We start from the raw sequence: 19,432 nt of genomic DNA, 5'->3' as shown, positions 1-19,432 counted from the left end.
TGGATGATTAGATCGTAATCGATTCGATCCGTGGAACAACCTGTTCTTAATTGCAAAATAATTCCCACTTAACGACGCTTTGATACGGAAAATTTATTATCGCCGTGACGGGGATCGCGGCAACAAACCCGCCATTCGAAGCGTAGATCCGCGACACTGACGCCTCTGACGGAACGAAGAATGCGCACGAGAAACGCGCAGCACGGGCGCACCTCGTCCATGACCAATAAAATACTGCCGTGGAATGAATATTTGCCGAAATGGTTGCACGTTCTCTTCACTAGACGCAATGATAATGCAATCTATCTTCCGCGCTGATTTGTATGTTAAAATCACCCGAGGATTATTGCCAACTTCTTAAAGACTGTAACGTAAAAACATTTGATGCATGTATATGTGTACATAGGTTAAGGACTACAATTTTAAAATAGGTACTATTTAACTGATATTTTTAAATGAGATTATTTATATAGAAGTCTTATCTTTTAAATGAGAATTTAATTTATTATTATAATAAAAATTATAATAAGTATTTATAATTTTTCGTCAATAATGATTGAAATATTTGCGATTCAACATGATTAAATTAATTGTATTAATTTCATTGTACTAATGGAATCAAACCTAACCTCTTCGAATATTCAATTAATTTAACTAAATTGACTTTTTTAAAATTAGAACAAAGATTAAATTCGAATGGACTAAATTAAACTATGTTATTTGAATTAATTTAGAAATTGAGATTATATAAATGTTTACATATTTATTCCTTGAAAATCAAAAACAATACTATAAACATGTTCGCACATATTTTTGCTGACGAATAAATGCTGATACAATTAAATATTAGTAGTATAAATAATCATAATAGCTAGTAATATTAAATTAATATATTTAAATAATTATTAAATATGTTTTATATAGTAAAACTGGAATAAAAATTGTATATCAATTTCATTTCGATACAAGACCAAAAAGGTGCAACCTGTTTCATAGCTTGGGCAACAATAATCCATCGGACTTCGTGTAATTGTTTAGCATCTTGCCAGTAACGCATACGTTCTACACACATTAACGCATTACACGAGCAGCTCGTGACGAAGAGCTGGCGCTAACAGGCACCACCGTAGAATTGCTAATGTGTAGGTAAATTGTTTAGTCGAACAAACAAGTTTGCTCAGCGACTGAATTGAACGCGATATCTCGAATTACTTTTTCTCTCTAAAAGCATAATTATCAATTCAATTAACTTAGAATTGCCTATCATTTCTATCTTACAATGGAATATTAAAATAATTCTACTGATAGTTGAATTGAGAAAATGTTAAAAGTTGAATTATATATTTGATCAAGTGCTTTTTCTTGTAAATTTATCGTTTCATTTTTAATCTTTCATTTAGAAATATTTCTCATCATCTTAGAATATCTATTTATGTATTTAATACAAAAATATTTAAAAAATATAATTTACAAAAAACTTTATTATATTTCTAAAAAAAATAATATTTTTTTACAGACATTTGATACATTCCATCGAATTATGTAAATAGATCTATTTAGATGGATGAACACGTTTTATATATATATGTATACAGATTGTTTCTTTCTCCTTCCCATATGTTGTGCATATTCTAATGCGAATAGGGAAGCGAGATCACGAAGAAGAAGAAGACCCATAGATTACCGCGGAATTTATTTCGATGATAATCGTAAGAGACACCCGCGCTCTCTCAGGTAGGATACGAGAACGCGGAAGTGCGTACGTGCACGTTCAACGCGTAGGTTTGTATAGCCGCGAACGTGCATAAACCGTAGCTCCGTAAGAAGCGCTTGTCGTGCAAACAACGCGTTCTATGATAGTACGCAGGAAACGCTTGTCGCCAGTACCGTAAACACTGTCACAGACCTATACGAGATCCGATATCTATGGTCTTTCACTTAATATTTGATGTATACTTTATAACTGTAATCTTTATAATGTAACTATGCGTTTATAGTTAGAAACTTTTCGTACACCTTCACATTGTGCAAAGAAAAGTTCTATAACGGGACGATATATTGGAGGATATTGAAAAAGAGAGATCTCGTCAAAAAGTTTAATATATTGATTAATAAAAGAATAGAGGTATTTTATTGATTTGTAATTTCAAAATAGAAATTGATTCAGTTTAAAAAAGATTTTTATTTGGATTTTATATAGTTCTAATTTAAAAAATTGCAAAGTAATTAAAATTATGTATGATATCATCGAGATAATCGATAATTACATATGTTTTGAAAAGAAATTGATAACGATGAGAGAAAATGATATCAGGGATGAAGCTCGTAGAAAAATTAAGTTGCAAGAGCATAATGTTTGAATGCACGAGGATATGAGATTATTAACAAAATTCTAAAATGAAAAATTAATAATAATATATATGATTTAGTTTTTATTAAAATATTTTTTTTCTATATATTGAATTTCGTTAATCTAATGATAATTATTTTATTAATATTTATTTTTTTATAAATATTAGATTTTTCTAAAAATTCTACTTTTTAATGGTTGAAATGTGTAGACATCATTGACTGTTTTAATAATAGTCACGCGATTATAATCGACAAGTACCATTATTTATATAATATTTCTTAAATATGTATAATTAAAGAATTGAAATTGAACGATAAAAATTTTTTTGTTCTTTAACTTATCACACTTATCATTCTTATCTGCCTCTTAATCCTAAATACTCAAACTCTTTCTTGTAATATTTAGTCGTTCTGGGACTTTAATGCGAGTTTCACATCCCAGATAAAATTATAACTTAAGAATTATAACTTTTTTAGTGATAATAAGAAACATGACATTTCATATAAAATCAAAAATAACGTTTGCACTCGTGAACAAATAATATAAACTTGCACTGGTAATTTGCACTGGTAAGGATTCAGCTTTATTTCAGTGTTGGTATTTCTTTAATCGTAACAATTGAAACAATTATTAATAGATCTCCGTTAGTTACTATCACGACGTCCATCAGTACATACAATTGTCGCGTACAGTATTTAAAATGTTCGTTTCCTTGCGTGATTTTGTTACAGTGATAGGTTTTTTAATAGATAAATAAAAAATGAAATAAGTGATCAAATATTCAATATGTATTAATTTCAATATGTTTTTTTTATAATTAAAATTCTCTATAAATTCTTAAGAGTTATACTATAAATTTATATTTTAAGTCATCACTTACATTAAAAATATAAATATATACAAAATAAAATGCAATTACCAATATAAGTGAATTTGTATATACATACAAAAGCTAATGTGAGTATTACTATTTGAGTATAATCTAATCTTTAAATTCATTTATCTTAAACATCTTTATTAAAAATTATAATATTCTTTATTTTTACATATGTAAAATTACCAAAACTTGTGATTAACAATCACAAAAGAATCATTTGAAAATTAAGTATCCTTTATTCAAATATCACTGCACCATTTATAGTACCATTTTATCATTAACAGCTTATATTTATGACAAATATATCAATTCCTATTTTTCGCATTAATAATCACATAAGGAAATAAAAATCCAATTACAGGTGATGATTAATAAATCAACAGAGATGTATGGACATAAATGCGTATTTATCACAAGTGATGTTTACAAACGAAGAATGAGTAGAAATCAAATTTCATAATGAATTTAACGATTGTCAAAATTCAAAAAGAAAACATTCAATTATAACTAGACTTATTAATTGTAACAGAATACGATTAAAAAAAAGAAAGGGAAAAAGAATGCTAATATAATTCGCCAGACAGATGGCTGTTTGAATCATTACGTAAATGGCATCAATGTTAAATGTGTTGAAGCCAACAATGATTAAAGAGGCAACGTTTGTCGACTAAGCGATACATTAAATAAATAAACTGCCGCGATCGAGCACGATCGCGGCCAAGCATTAGTGTGCCTGTCGAATTCAGCCTGACAATATCGTTTAAAAGTGGAACATGGCTAACCTGGTAGCTGCAGATTATGCGGTAATCGTAATAACGATGATCATTAGTTCAGGAATTGGTGTATATTACTGGCTTAGCGGAGGAAAACAGAAATCAATGGAGGTAGGTCAATTTAAATGATCCTTTCCTTTTTTTTTTTTAGAAATAATATAGAGTATATAGTCAATGAATTAAAATTATAAAGATTTCATCTTTTGTCGAAGTTTGACTTTGTACAACATTTTTTTCCAATTGCAAGCATCTCAAAGAAAGAAAAATCCGTACATCTCTTTAGGGATATTCGAGCAACAAAATTTTACTCTTATAGAGCTTTTTGAAATTATAAAAATTTATCTTTATTAAATATATCACTTTAAATCGAATATCCTTATAAGATGCTAACGATAAATTGAATATTAAAATTTATTAATAAATAAATTTCTATTAAAAATTGACTGAGAAAAATGAAATAAAAGATGAAAGTATTATATAGCCCAATAATTTCATGTAATTTCGACATGGTTCACAACAGGAATATTTCATGGCAGACAGATCGATGCAAATGTTACCGGTCGCGATAGGCTTAACGGTTTCGTATATATCCGCGGTCAGTTTGCTAGGAGTGAGCTCAGAAAATTACGTTTATGGTACCCAATACGCCGTGATCAATATTTCTTATGGACTTGCTACACCGTTCGTTGTTTATTTATACATGCCGGTGTTCTTTAAAATTGGAAAAGCCAGCGCCTTCGAGGTAAGTGAGTTACGAGACAATGCTCGCTTCACATGTTAATTGATAAAAGAAAAAAAAATATTCAATATTAATTGAAAGCAAAAAAAAAAATAATTGACAAGAATTATTGTATGCGAATATAACTTTCAGTATTTGCACAAACGTTTCGGAAAAGCGGCAAGAATGGCAGGAAGCTTCGCTTTCACACTTCAACTGCTTCTGTACAGCGGCGTAGTACTGTACGCACCGGCACTTGCCCTGGAAGCAACCACAGGTATCTCGACGACCGCAAGTGTAATCGGCATAGGATTGGTCTGCACGTTTTATTCGACCATCGGCGGTATCAAGGCGGTTCTCATTACCGATGTATTTCAGAGTCTGTTGATGCTGATAGCTATTATCATGGTAATCATCACCGCAGCCATGAACGTCGGAGGCCTTGACAAAATTTGGGAGATTGCTCGACAAGGATCACGGATAGAATTTGATAGGTGAACGTTCATTTTCTTGGAAAAAAAGAAAAAAGTCCAGTCATGACCATATTAATCATACAGTAGGTTTCACTGAATCAGAGCAATCTGGTCAGAGGTCAAATTTTACATAAGGGCCCGGAACCTTAAAATCTACATGAAATATACATTAGCTTTGACCAGATAGAATATTCCAGCTAAATATGACGATGCAATGTCATTGCGTCAATCGATGCTGCTTTCTAATGATGTACTTTATGATCCTATTATATCGTGAAGGCTACTATATTAATAATATTAATGAATGGATAAAAGAAAATAATAATTTGAATTTGAATATATATATAAAGAAATAGAGCAACTGGATCTTCTAGATCTATTTATCCAGGAGGAATTATTCTACTGATCAATATTATTTCTGCCAATTTTCGTTATTAAATAAATGTTAAAAGCTCTGAATAAATTATCACTTAAATTCTCGATTTATCAATGACTGGTACATATTACGATATTATTATGTTTTATGAATTGTTTAGGGCAGAGAAACAATCAGAGCATGGTTCTTTAACTATCATTATAATATGAACCGTTACGTTGTATAACACGAGTAATAGTGTGCTAGCAACTACTTAAATTTTCTCTTTGGCATTATATTGTAAATTGCCATGAGCAGTTAACACACTTTCAAATATCATGCCAGGCATGAAACGTTTATTTTACGAGGAATTCAGGCCCGGTATCGATACTGACAATGGCATGTGCATTCATTCAGCATTTCAATGGACCCAACTGTGCGACACACCTGGTGGAGCTTGACATTTGGCGGTTTCTTCACCTACCTCTCCTTGTACGGAACCAACCAAGTTCAAGTTCAGAGAATGTTAACCATCAAGTGAGTATACGCCGACTTTCTACACGATACATACGTATCCCGTGATATCGCGAATTATACACATCCACGCATTTCATAATTAACTAACATCTTGCTGACACGTTTCCAAATATTAAAAAAACATCAGGAATTTAATCTCGGCGCTTATGAATTTGAATAACGTAAACTGGTTTCACGATTTAAAAGAATTATTCATAAAAGGAAAAAAGAAAATATAAATTAAAATACATAGTTACGCTATTAATTATTGGTTGTAGAAAATCATGCATAATTTAATAATTATCTTAGATAAATCTATTATGAAAATTATTTCGTATAAAAAAAATTTATTAAAAATTAGTGCCAAACGTATTAATTTTCTTTAGTACGTATACAAGTACATAAATCTATCATAACCAATGTTATTAATCATGTAATCTAAAAAAGAAAACCAGATTACTCTTATTTAAATTTAATCATGTTCAAGTATCTTCAACCTACTGTTCTACTAATCCATTTTATAGTAGCAAAAGCATTGCTAAAACGAGCAAATAGGCATGCACCGATCGTGGAATCGGCCGATCTTTCTTCCCCAGGTCTTGAATCGTAAATCAACGTTCGATAAATCGACGATACGGCCACCAGCATTCGAATGAAATTTCTCTAGATGGCTCGAATATTGCGTATCCCGATCCCGCGGCATTGTATTCATCTCGAGGCGCATTATCGTGATTCTCTTCTTCGTAGCGTGACGACAGAGAGACGGAGGAATTTTCCTCCGGACTTTATCTCAGCCACGCATCTCGCATGCATACCGCCGGTAGCGATCGTTCGATAAATCGTTCCTCGTCCGCCACGGCTGCCGATTCGACTTTAATAATAATCGTCTGTAAAATCATCTCTCTCGACTTTCATGCTTTTCACAGAAACGTGAAACACGCGCAATCTGCCATTTGGATAAGCTGGCCATTATCTTCCCTCATGTCCTTGGGCCTCTGTTTCACTGGATTGGCGATATACACCCGGTATCGTAACTGCGACCCCCTCGAGAGCGGAAGGATTGGATCCTACGATCAATTAATGCCGCTTTACGTGATGGACATGCTTTCCGCGTATCCAGGTGTGCCCGGCCTTTTTATAGCAGGCATCTTCAGCGCCGGACTTAGCACCATCTCTGCCACGGTGAATTCCTTGGCCGCCGTTATATTAGAAGATTTTATCAAACCTATATGTCGTCTTTGGTAAGCCTCGTAGAATTTAATAAATGTTTCGTCAAGCAACGTGTCATTATATATTTTAGATTTCTAATATTATTATACGGTGACCAAGGAGAAATTCTTTGGTTCGATTAGTTTAAACTTTTAATTATCTTGAATGATGCTCTCGACAAAAAATTTGAATAGAAAGTAGTACTGTAATTGAGAATCCTACAGCGAAAGGAATAGAGGAATAAATTCTCGAATTTTTTAATTATTACTTGTAATATAAAAAGCGGATCCTTCTTGCTGTAGAATTTACAATTGTATGTATTTAAAAGATTTTTAGTGATAATATTAGGATTTATATCCAGAAATCATATAAATATTATTGATTGCAATGATCGTTACGATAGAATTTTTGTTAACATAAAATTTGATATTATTACACAGACGAATTTATTAACATAACCTATAATTTGTAACTTGTTAAGCTTTACGAAAGAAAGCTTTATAGATCTGTCTAATTAGAATATCTACCATTGGTTATTTCATTACATATTAATTAATTATTTAAATGCATAAGATTTATATAATCAACTGATATAATTAATATTATTTCAGGAATAAAGAGGTTACCGCAACGGGATCAATCATTATCAGCAAGATTCTGGCTGTTATAGTTGGTATTAGTTGTATAGGATTGGCATTTATGGGACATTTTCTTGGTGGACTCCTTCAGGCAGCTCTCACAATTTTTGGTGTAGTGGGCGGTCCTGTATTCGGCATGTTCACTTTAGGCATGTTTACAAAATTGGGAAATCAGAGAGGAGCGATCGTTGGTCTACTAACTAGCCTCATTTTCTCCCTGTGGATTGGTTTTGGTCAGCCAAAACCACCAATTCCGAACAAGGTGGATGTCACGTCTAACTGTAGCAATGCCACGCATTATGATTACGAAGAATCGTCGAATTTGCATTTTGAATATCAGTAAGGAATTCGCCTGCTGTTTATTGACCATGCACATTTTCAGTCCCTGTTCACGCATATTCTCTGATACACGCAACTGTTTTTTAGTTTTTATCATTGAAGATCTTTTTTAATCGATGAAAAATAGCATTTAGAAAGTTGTATATATCGTTTTCATAGCGATATAATATTATAAGAATTATTAATATCAATTTTTTAATAACATAAGTTTATTTTTTATTTGTGATATTTTTAATATATAATTTATTTTTTTTACAAAGAACTAATATTTATTTATTTGTTATATATATATATTGTATGATTATTATTGTTCAATAATTTAGTAATTTATTTTAATTTAATATCAAATTATTAATATCAAAATAATAATTCTCAAAAAATGAATAACGGTTTTATTATATATATTAGATATATAGATATATTTTAATATAAAAAAGAATTATACCAATTATCAAACATATATATCAAATAAATATACGATAAAAAATATATATATAAATAAATATATATTCCAAATCACAATTATATTTTAAAAAAGATGGTATTATGTTCTTACTATAATACTACATACATATCTATTATATCAGATTACTAATGCTTTCCTTAATCATAAAATTAATACTTGTTTTACGTAGTACAATTTAACATAATTGGTTTCTAAGAGGCAATAAATTACATATGCGGTTTTTCTGTTACAGGCAAAGTAACAATGACTCATACTTCTACCTGTATCGCATTTCATATATGTGGTACTGTCCCTTGGGAAGTGTCTTAAGTTTCGGAGTAGGTTGGATTTTCAGTTGGATTTCAAACCTAATTCTAAATGAAGAACCACAGGATATAGATCCTGATCTCTTCACGCCGATTTTGGCATCAAAATTACACAAAGAACGATTAAAAAATTCAAACGAATATCATAGCACGGTAATGTTGGATACGATTTCTTGATATTAATTAATTAATTCATGTCATGAATGATATAATAAATATGTTAAAGGAATTTTTTATACTCATACATAATTTTAAAATAACGAACACTCAAATTGTTTCTTAACGATTAACAAGTTACAATTCCATTATGCAATTTTGAACTAAACGTTGGTTCTCGTAGTATTATTTCATCATCGCATGATTTCCAACATCACCATCACCATATTTTTAATGTCCAATCGTAAAAGGAAACAGACCTAACCTATCGATCGTTTATTTACAACGGTTAGACGCGCCACTCGAAGAATTCTCGTAATTGGCCTTAACCTAAAAACAAGCGGAGCAGAGTCCAAATCCGTTGAACAAGACACGTGTCGCGTAAACCAGCCAGAACGACGTTTACACTGAACAACTCTGTTGTTAAAATAAAAAAAGTAATAAAAAAAGAAGAGGAAAAAATTGTAATCGAAGATCTCCCGAGAAATACGATTCGATGAAATCGTGGCCGATATTACGCGTAAGTAACTTGCTTTCCTTTCGGAATTCCGATTATCGCCACGAGGCGGCCAACCTCTTCTCCTCCTCTGCAACGAGGAGCAGACGTAAACACCGCGCGAACCACGGGTGTGCTGAACGTTTACCGAAACGTTCGCAAATCACGATGGAATGCCGTCAGACTGGTGTTCCCGTGCGCGGCACACGGTGACATACAGAACGAAGCAACGACCCGTGCACTGTGCAGCGCTTACGTAAGGAAATAACGCGGTACGGAGAGACCGAGTGGACCACCTCGAGCTTTGTTTCGACTACTAAAGCCGCGTATTCACCGGTCACGTAGAATGCTTGCAAATGTTTGTGAGCTTTTTGAAATGTTAATAGCAGGCAATCCGTGACAAACATTTGTCAAGCACTTCCACTAAACAAATGTTAGCAAACAAGGGCTTGTTTATGAGCACTTGTCGTTGATGCATTGATAGGGCCAGTTCTTAAAGACAGTAGTCGTTCGTTTACGTTAAACGCGTAGGAATCGACATGGAAACACTTCGTAAATGTTAACGTGTGGTTTACTAATGATTAAAATTTTGTACATTTTTATTAATCAATCAAGAAACTCGCAAATGAATAGATACGCAGTTAAATAAATTGAGTCTGAACGCGCGATTGTCACTATTTTGAATATTTGCGGCATTCGAATTTCGTTGAACTTTTGTTGAAACGGAGTCTTTATGGTCGCCGCCATCCATGTTGAGCAACCACTACTGTCTTTCGTCCGACCGTGTAATTACATTGCGCAATTCGCGCATCTCTCATATGCTTTGCTTGTTCACCACTAATTTAACGTGGAACATTGAGAGAATTATGTAAGTGAACTGTAAAGACGATTTTGAAGTGGAAAGTTACACAGAATAATGAGAACATTGTAAATGATTATTAATTATATATAATAAATTGAACTAAAAAATATTACATGTATGATAACATGTATGATATAAAAAATATATACAAAAAATAAATTAATTTTTTTTTAAATCATTAGAATACCTATTTTTTAGTATTAAAGAAATTAATCTATTAACTAAATGCGTACTTAATATAATGAAATAATATAATTTATTTTTTGTTTAAAATATATAAAAATTTAATAAATGTTTTTTTAAAAAAAAATATCATAAAATGTATCAAAGTTTGATTAAAAAACATCATAATCAATCATGATTTTAATTTATTATTAATGTTACATAAATAAATTTTATGTTCAACATACAATAAATAATGTATAAATAAATACTACAGAAATAATTAATTCTATCCCTTTCTGAATTAATATTTTAAAAATTAAGTATCAAAAGATTAAATATCATTATATTATATTATATTATATATATAATATATATAATATATATAATTATATATATTTTTAATTAAATTATATATTATAGCTATAGATAATGAAATTCATTTCTGAATTTATGTAAGCACTTAAAACAATTACAAATAATAGGATTCTAAATCAATTATTCTTGAATAATATTTAATATTTAAATATACATTTAGCCATGTAACTATAGTATGAATATGCGGCAAATATTAATCGAATCAACAATCGAGGCAACCACTATTATTTTATGGAATCTATGCTCTGCACTGTTATCATCCAGCGATAATCTATCTATATATTGGGCTTTTAAATGAAGGAACGAGTAGTATTTTCTGTCATAAAGTTAGAAATTTCCGCTAATTGAGCTCATAAGGAATGCAGTTAATTTTTTTTTTGTTTCTTCCCCTTTCTTCTCTCGCCTTCTCGAAGCTTAGATAACTACTCTAAAAAACTGAACTATTCTAGGAAAAATTAAGATAAGCATATCAGTTGAAAAAGCTATTGAGAATCGTAAAATTATAACGACTATCCACAATACTCATGATAGCAAGGTATTATATTTGCATTCAAAATATACGAAACAAATTTTTTTTTTATTTTTATTTGTACAGAATGCAAGATAAGATGTAATTTTTTATATTACAATAATATAAAGTTTTTTCCGAAAAAATTAAAATTAAAATTTTAAAATTTCTTTAATGTGCGTATTTTTCTATTAAATAATGTTTCATCACATAATTTATTCGCCATAATTGTTATATCTTCGAATAAATAGAAAAGAAAAAGAAAGAAGATATGATACAAATGTATTTTCTTTTGTAACTCAAATAATTTTTCTATTAAATTAAAAATTTTGTGATTTATACTGTTTTTATGAATTATGAACATATTAAACTATTCATAATTATTCAAACAAATTCAGAAGTCATGAACGTCATTATTGGATGATTATAACTTAATGAATATACAATTATAATCACTAAACGACAAATAGCAGTTAATCAGAATCTAATAGTCATCCGTATTAATGATAATACACAAGACATTTATATATCCTTTGTAATATAATCAGGATGCAATATAAAAAATTATTGTGTGAATAATTATGAATAGTATGAATAATTACATAGTTATGTATGTGGCAATAGACGAACAATAGAGCCGCGATACTTTTTTTCACAGAAGAATTCCGAGGAGCATGTAACGCCGCGGATGTGACTTGTCTAATGTTCCCTGTAATTAAACAAAATAATCGAGTCGCGGAGTTGCACCGTGGTCTTGCCGCGTTCTCATTATAATGCCGTGCATTCCTCAGACGAAACGAGTCTTTCTCTCAGCACGTACACCATCTACGTGGAATACGGAATACACGAATGATGGATTATACGTGAATTCGCGCTTCGTATTACGTTCCTGTTCGCGCACTACCGTTCCATTTTAATTATTTCAATTATCGGGTTTTAATGCAGTGTATATATGATTCGAACAAAAAAACAAAAAACTATCGTTATTAAGAGAAGCCAATGATGTTTTAGCAGATATAAAAGAAGAGAAGATAGAAGAGAAACGATAAAACAAAAATTTCAAAGAAATATGAGACATATAAGGAAACTTTCGAATTTTGATTACGCAAACGCATTCCTAATAATACTAGAAATATTTTCTTGTGATTGTTTTTATTTGAGAGAATTAAACGATCATTAGAGATTTAAATATGTAAATATTTTTTTTTATTCACATTAATAAGTTACATAGGAAATAGTGATTATATCATTTCTTTTTTGTTTCTTTTTATAAAAGTATTTATAAATAATTTATGTAAAAGGTATATAATTAAAGTATTGATGAATATGTACAGTATTAATCTTATAAAAAACATCAGAATATATTTTATTGTCATGGTCGTCTAAACTTTAAATGTTTTATCTAATTTAATATTGAAAACCTTTATATTTCCTAATTATCAAACAATATTAATATATTTAATGTATAATATATTTAAAATACTAAAATAAAATTCATTCAATAATATGCTATTTAAAATAGTGGAAATATTTTAATTATTTCAGAGAATTATATTCTGGAAAAATTTCAATTACACATTCTATAGTGAATTCCAAAAAATAAAAGATTAATCAAAGTTAGTTATTTCCTCAACAAAAAAAAAATAAAAAGACAAATCACAATTTTATATAAATAAATTCATAAAATATAAAAATTTGACATATAATACAAATATAACAAGTTCTATTTTTTTTTTCTTTCGTGTAGAAATAACATCGAATATTAATTATAATGAAGACATATTGCGTGATTATCTTTTTATTTCAAGTTGCCAAGATAAATTTCTTAATTATAATATACCTCATTGGTATCTTGATCGTATCGTTAAACACTGATCGACGACTGTAACCACATTATACAGAAATCTTTTATAGCTATGGTGTAAACGTGGGTGATAGCCACTGGGCATATTTTCGACCTCGCCAGAACTCGTACATAGTTTCGAACAACATACGATCGTTTCGTTTCCTCATACCATACATACAAACCATAACATACCTAACAAACAACGTAATATAATGTACATAACACCATTAAAATAAACTTCGTACTTGTTTATTCACGCGCGCGCGTTAACTAAAGGAACGTGTAGTTTGTGCGCAGTTTTGTGCGCAGTTTTATTTCGTGCGCATGCTCATGCGCACGCGCTTTTAATGTATTTTCTTTTACATGAATACATCGAATCGGAAGATGGAAGTATTCTTTACAAAATTTATGCTAAACCGTATTTTTTATCAACGATGAGATAAACACATGCATTTATACATATATGCATTTTTCGCATGTGCGTACACGTGACAATTTGCTTACTTGAAAATACTTCTGTACTTTGAATGGTTGAAGCCTAGTTTTTATGGTTTATGGAGCCTCATAATCTGTGTTTTTTATGTAAGTTATAATATTACGATAAATTTACAAATATTGAATAATCGATAAAAATAAATTTATTTTATTGACATAGATTATAGACTTATACCTACCTATTAATTGAATTTTTGAAATTTTTTGTTTTATTCGATGTATACATATATCGTCATTAATACAATTATATGTACACAATAAATTTAAACATAATAATAATAAATTATTAATATATTTTACAAAAATATAAAATATCTTAATAATGAGATATTTTTTAAAGTAAATTGTTAAATATGAATCAAAATTAAGATAAAATAAGATGATCCTTATATTTGGAGGTTATAATAAGAGTTTGTTAATATTAAGTCATTCAACTATATTAATTAATTAGTTGTTAATTAATTTTTTATTAATGCCAGTTCATTCAATTAATTTAAAAATAAATGACCCAGATATCATCAAATAAATGTATGTACATATATGTATATTATATACTTCTAACTACTCCTCCTTATATGATTATCAAATAATGAACACGGTTATTATAGGCGATATTAGCATAACAATGAAGTAATAAAGTAAATCAACCTGTGATAATTGCTATATAGAGCAGGTAATATTATGGAAGATTCATAAATATGCACAACAGTGGTTCCCATGATTATTCTTAATTATCGATGATAATGATTATAGCAGTGAAACGCTAAAGTTCATTGTACAATGTTACAGTAAAAAGAAAGAATGAGCAAAAGCAAAAAAAAAAAATTATCTTCAGCTTGAGAAACTCTACAATAAATAGTAAGTGAAAATAGTAACTTATATCTTTAGATTTTTCTAGATGAAAATACTTGTTCCTTCTCGAACAAATATAAAAAACTAAAAACTTGAAATATTCATGATTGACTTTCTCAATTATATATAGCATACTTAAAAGACATCTTTAATTGCATAAATATCAGTTGCTCAATTTTGTACACGTCTACATTTTGTATACGTGGAATTTACGAGCCAATTACGATGCATCTCGTGTATATAACTATGCGTGCAGATCGCGACTTCGTAATTGAAACTTAAACTTTACGCCGTATAATGGATGGAAACAAAGAAACAAAATGATCGGCGAAACTAACCATTTAACATCGGTAAAACTTGGCTGCTGTATCTTATGTTCTTATTATAGATACCATCGATCAAGCGGTACGGAACGATCACGCGAAAGTAAGAAATATCTTCCACCGTACAATTTTCCCCATCGACGAATGATGCAGGTTCGTTGATCTGAATTCGAATGAAGACGTGATTCATGTATTTCAATCATTCGATGCAACATTCTCTATATAGATAAAACCTGTTCGTTTGAAAATATATGCGTTTCTAGAGACTTTAAGGAATGTAAGTCTCATGTTAAAAACACGAAGGATCGAATACATTCAATGTATTTTTATTCAAACGATATTCTGTCATTTGATAAAGATAGGCAAGTAAGTATTATTAAAGCGTGATCGATGTGTCATAGTAATACCATCGTGAATTATTATTAATATGAGGAAACGGGTATTTGAAAAAAAAAATCTGAAGCAATTGTTGTGGATACACTGATAAATAAATATAGTTTATTATTGAAAGTTGGCGCCAATTACTTTTTATGTTTGAACTATGTTAAAAATATTGATTAATTATTTTAACCAAATAATTCACTTTATCATATTCTTTAATAAATAATGTTTTTATTAACTTATTCGATTTCCTACGATCATTTTATACATTATCATTGTTATTCTTATTTAAACGATTCTCATTTTAAATTCAGATCAAAAAAGATGTATTTACCAATATTTTATTATGCGAAGCTACTCAGATTTCCTTAAAATAAAATTTGTTTTTTTTTTTAGCATTAAAATAATCAATCAATTCTTCGAATGTGACCGAGAACATGATTTACATAGATACATTCAAAGCCACATTCTTGAGCTTGAAATTCCACAAAGCAATCATACCTAGATTCTCCCGTTCTCCGAATCCTCCGCCTCCGGCTTCACACAGGTGCACCTGCAACAACACAAATAAACCTTTAGATTATAGTATTCTACCTGTGCGAGCGGCTTGATTCCGCACCAAATACCGAGAATCGAACGCGAATACTTCTAAATGTATAGATACAAAAGAATGATATAAAAAATTGAAAAGAATAAGTAGTCGCATTCAAATAAGATGGACGCGGTAAGATCGTACAAAAGCATGTTGCTTTCCGCAACATTGAATTTTGCCGCAATATCCCCAACGAAGAAGACGATAATTTTTCGCGCGAATTGCGCTACGATCTTCCGCGAGTACAAAAAATATTCTGCAAAACTATCATTAGCGGCAAGAATTATTAGAAATAATAGCAGAAACGGCATACACAAGTTCTCTCGATAGGTATATAAAGTTTCACGTATATGTAGAAAAATGAATTGCCGTGATATCGGCATCGGTGAACGAAGAAGAACTGTGTATGTGCATGTGTTCGCGCTTGCTCTCCCACTGTATCCACAATCTGAAAGGAGCGCGAACTCTCAATAAAACCGCTCTACTTCGACAAATCGCCTTAATTTCATCGTCAATAAGCCCGAGAAACCCGCACCAAGTATGCCGATCGCCGTCTCTATACACCGTGACTCTGTTACGCGACCGCTGTGCATGCGCTTGTGTGCGCGTATACAACTTACATAGACGGAGGGCACACACGCGCAGTATGGCATGCCGTTGGTGCAAGCCGCGTGAGCGAGTTTAACGAATCTGAAGCAGAGAGAGAAGAGAGTGAGGCGGGCGTCTCGGTCGAGTATTCCAGGTTAATTTTACCGAGCCCTAAGGAGCGCATGCGAAGGACCGGCGAAGGATAACGCTAGCGGGGCTCATCGGTTGGACGCTGCTCGAAGCGAACGAAGGACGCCCGCATTCCACGCCGCAACCTGGTATAATACGAGGAATTGGCCGAACAGAACAAGAGAGGGACAGAGAGGCTAAGAACGGGCTTTTTCTCCGTCAGAGAAAGAAGACGAACGGATCACAAGCGAGACAAAGAGGAAGAGGAAGACGAGGAAAGATGAAAGAGGGAGACGTACATAGAAAAAGAGAAGGAATCACAGTGAAGCAACCAAGGAGAGGTAAGGAGTCTGCATCATTCTTCTCTTTCTCTCTCCCTTTTCTCTTTCATCTGCTTTCCCCTCGTAATCATACTCCACCATTCCATTCCTTTATCTCCTTATTCGTTTCATTCTAGTTTCTCTATACGATACTTCTACATACTCTTCTTCGTGTTCGTTAGTTTCTTCTTTATCTCTTACTCTTTATTACTCCTCTTTTTATCCATCTCTATCTCTTCTTCTCGTTCGCTCTCCACTTTCATCTTTTTCTTCCTCGTCCTCTCGTTTCTTTGTCCTCGTTCTTCTTTCTTTGCCCACGTGTATGCGTGCGTGTACGTGTATGGACTCGGTTGAACCGCGTGCCTCCAGCGGAAGTAAACCACCGTGCACACGCTGGTATCTCCACAAGAGCATTCTATACAGTTTCAGGCGGCGTTCCTTCCTTCGTATGAAAGCGCGTAACTGGGATTCCTCGTTTTGCGAGCAGGCAGCTGCAACTGGGTAGCCGCACTGGAGTAGGTTATCGCCGTCGTGAGTCGTGGCTTTCACCACTTTGCCGGCCACGTCGCGTTCTCGCGCGCCGACAGTCACGATGACAAGAGAAACGGAAGGTTACACGGGCCCTCCACCGTTTCTTTCCCCCTGATTGCCCGTGATTTCGGATTAGATAAGCGGTGTGGAATTTCGATGCCTGCTGGGGCTTTAACACAACTCGCTTGCCTCGACCCGTAGAATTGTTATACCAATATTTTAAACTCTCGTAAAGCTTTCGTAAAATTTACATAAAAATATTTCACAAAATATTTGTTTTCCATATATGAATAATTATTTACTCGATAATTATTTCGTGGGTCTATCTGACACTTATGAATTAAATCTGCGGAAAAATATAGATTGTTGTAAAAAAATGAAAAGAACTTAATGATGTAAAGAGCAAAGCAGATATTTCGTGATTAAAAATTTATAAATAAATTGGCCTCGACTTTCTTTTTCCTTTATATACCTTGTATCTTCTTATATCTTTGGAAACAAAAGATTTTAATATGATAAAATAACTTAAGCAGTAATACAATTTCATTTTCTTATTCCAATTTGTCGCGAAATTGAAAAATAAATATGACAAATGCAATATAACGTAATATAATATAATAAATATAGTAAATATTAGAAATTTCTCAACGCCTTCCTCACAAGATTAAATTCAGTGCATGTTGGCGTACATATTTTTTACGATCGGTATGAAATTTCGTTTAATACGAAATTAATAACGAAGCTCGTAAGGGATAGATGAGCCAGCGGAATGGAGAAAGCTGAGGACAGTCGAATAGACGTGGAAGGTAGAGGCGTGTACGTCGTATTATTCGTAGCTGTCCAGTTAGGCAGAGGAGTCCCCTGATGGGATTATAATGTGAATATAATGGCGAGCTTCCGCGCTACGCAACCCTTTCATCTCCCACTCCTGCGGTATACCTTAACCTTCCTTCGAAAACCCTTCTTCGCTGTCTGAAAGTTTAATCGACTATTTCGACGATTTTCTGGAGCTTAAGTCGCCGCTGCGAAACGTTCAAGGGGGAAAGAGGGACAAAAAAAAAAGAGAAGAAGAGAATGAAAGTGTGATGAGTTCTAGATAGTCAAACTGGTCAAACCTGCTTCCGTTGCTCAAAGGATACTAATGTTACAATTATGATTACAAAAATCTGTCGTATAGAAATCGAGGTTTAAAAAACTACATTTTTAAAACATCCATACTTTTTTTTATTGGAAAAAGAAAATAACATGAGACGAAATTATTATTGATAATACTACTTATTGTTGATAACACAAAATATTTTTAGATAGTTATGTTCTCGATTTTGATATCACAATTTATTTTTTATTTAATCATTAAAATATACTTCAATTCATTTTTAAATTATTGATTTAACATCGAGTTATAATAATGAGGCATTCGTCGATCGATAGCAATCAATTTAATCGTATTTAAATAATACTTGAAGAAATTTTCGGCAAAATTAAATCGGATTCAAAGAAAAACACTATAAGTAGATCGGTATTATCGCGTAAGCAAAGAATGTTTGACGCACACGAGAATGAAAACTCGTCGATTACGCAATTTCTCTCGTGTTCGAGGCGACGATCACCTGCGGCGACTCTCGATACTTCCTTCTTTTTTCCATCGATCGACCCTATGACGTAATTCGAAACACACGTTTATTGGTATTTATAATATCCCGGCCGAGCGCCGGGGAATTTTAAATCGCAAATTACAAACCAAATTAAGAAATACGTCTTCGATCGCGTTTTATGCCCTGGCAAAGGAAA

General features: G+C 31.8%; 2 protein-coding genes and 1 long non-coding RNA gene across 10 annotated transcripts in view; 2 read left to right on the top strand and 1 right to left on the bottom strand.

The window, feature by feature from the left end:
* The window catches only part of LOC107995206 (protein expanded-like), an 80,624-nt gene that overhangs the window by 40,888 nt on the left and 20,304 nt on the right, over positions 1–19,432 (bottom strand). For 2 of the 3 annotated variants that reach the window (XM_017052565.3, XM_017052583.3), the window contains exon 2: positions 15,983–16,034. The gene's annotated coding sequence lies outside the window, so the exon portion shown is untranslated. Of the gene's footprint in view, positions 1–13,424; positions 14,068–15,982; positions 16,035–19,432 lie in introns of those variants that run through there. The other variant, XM_062076140.1, reaches the window with a different exon arrangement.
* On the top strand, positions 203–10,695 carry LOC107995235 (putative sodium-dependent multivitamin transporter). Of its 5 annotated transcripts, none has more exons than XM_062076143.1 (11): positions 203–431; positions 970–1,142; positions 1,517–2,922; positions 3,592–4,114; positions 4,524–4,745; positions 4,875–5,215; positions 5,967–6,086; positions 6,992–7,306; positions 7,886–8,251; positions 8,950–9,175; positions 9,472–10,695. In XM_062076143.1, exons 4-11 carry the CDS (start codon positions 4,004–4,006, stop codon positions 9,505–9,507), a joined length of 1,737 nt encoding a protein of 578 aa, XP_061932127.1. In that variant the 5' UTR covers positions 203–431; positions 970–1,142; positions 1,517–2,922; positions 3,592–4,003; the 3' UTR covers positions 9,508–10,695. The 5 variants fall into 5 exon arrangements, with proteins under 5 accessions (XP_061932127.1, XP_016908105.1, XP_016908122.1 ...); XM_017052616.3 differs by having other exon boundaries at positions 291–431; positions 925–1,142; XM_017052633.3 differs by having other exon boundaries at positions 291–431; positions 925–1,142; positions 1,517–3,310.
* LOC133666228 (uncharacterized) lies at positions 13,855–18,107 on the top strand. 2 transcript variants are annotated; one of them, XR_009830061.1, is made up of 5 exons: positions 13,855–14,012; positions 14,534–14,783; positions 15,166–15,466; positions 15,878–17,131; positions 17,534–18,107. It is a non-coding gene; the product is annotated as an uncharacterized LOC133666228 (long non-coding RNA). The 2 variants fall into 2 exon arrangements; XR_009830060.1 differs by lacking the exon at positions 13,855–14,012 and having other exon boundaries at positions 14,108–14,783.

Source organism: Apis cerana, linkage group LG6 (assembly GCF_029169275.1).
Source record: "Apis cerana isolate GH-2021 linkage group LG6, AcerK_1.0, whole genome shotgun sequence".
Classification (NCBI taxonomy): Eukaryota; Metazoa; Arthropoda; class Insecta; order Hymenoptera; family Apidae; genus Apis; species Apis cerana.
The sequence above is the reverse complement of the archived record's forward strand: the minus strand, read 5'-3'. Positions and strand labels throughout refer to the sequence as shown.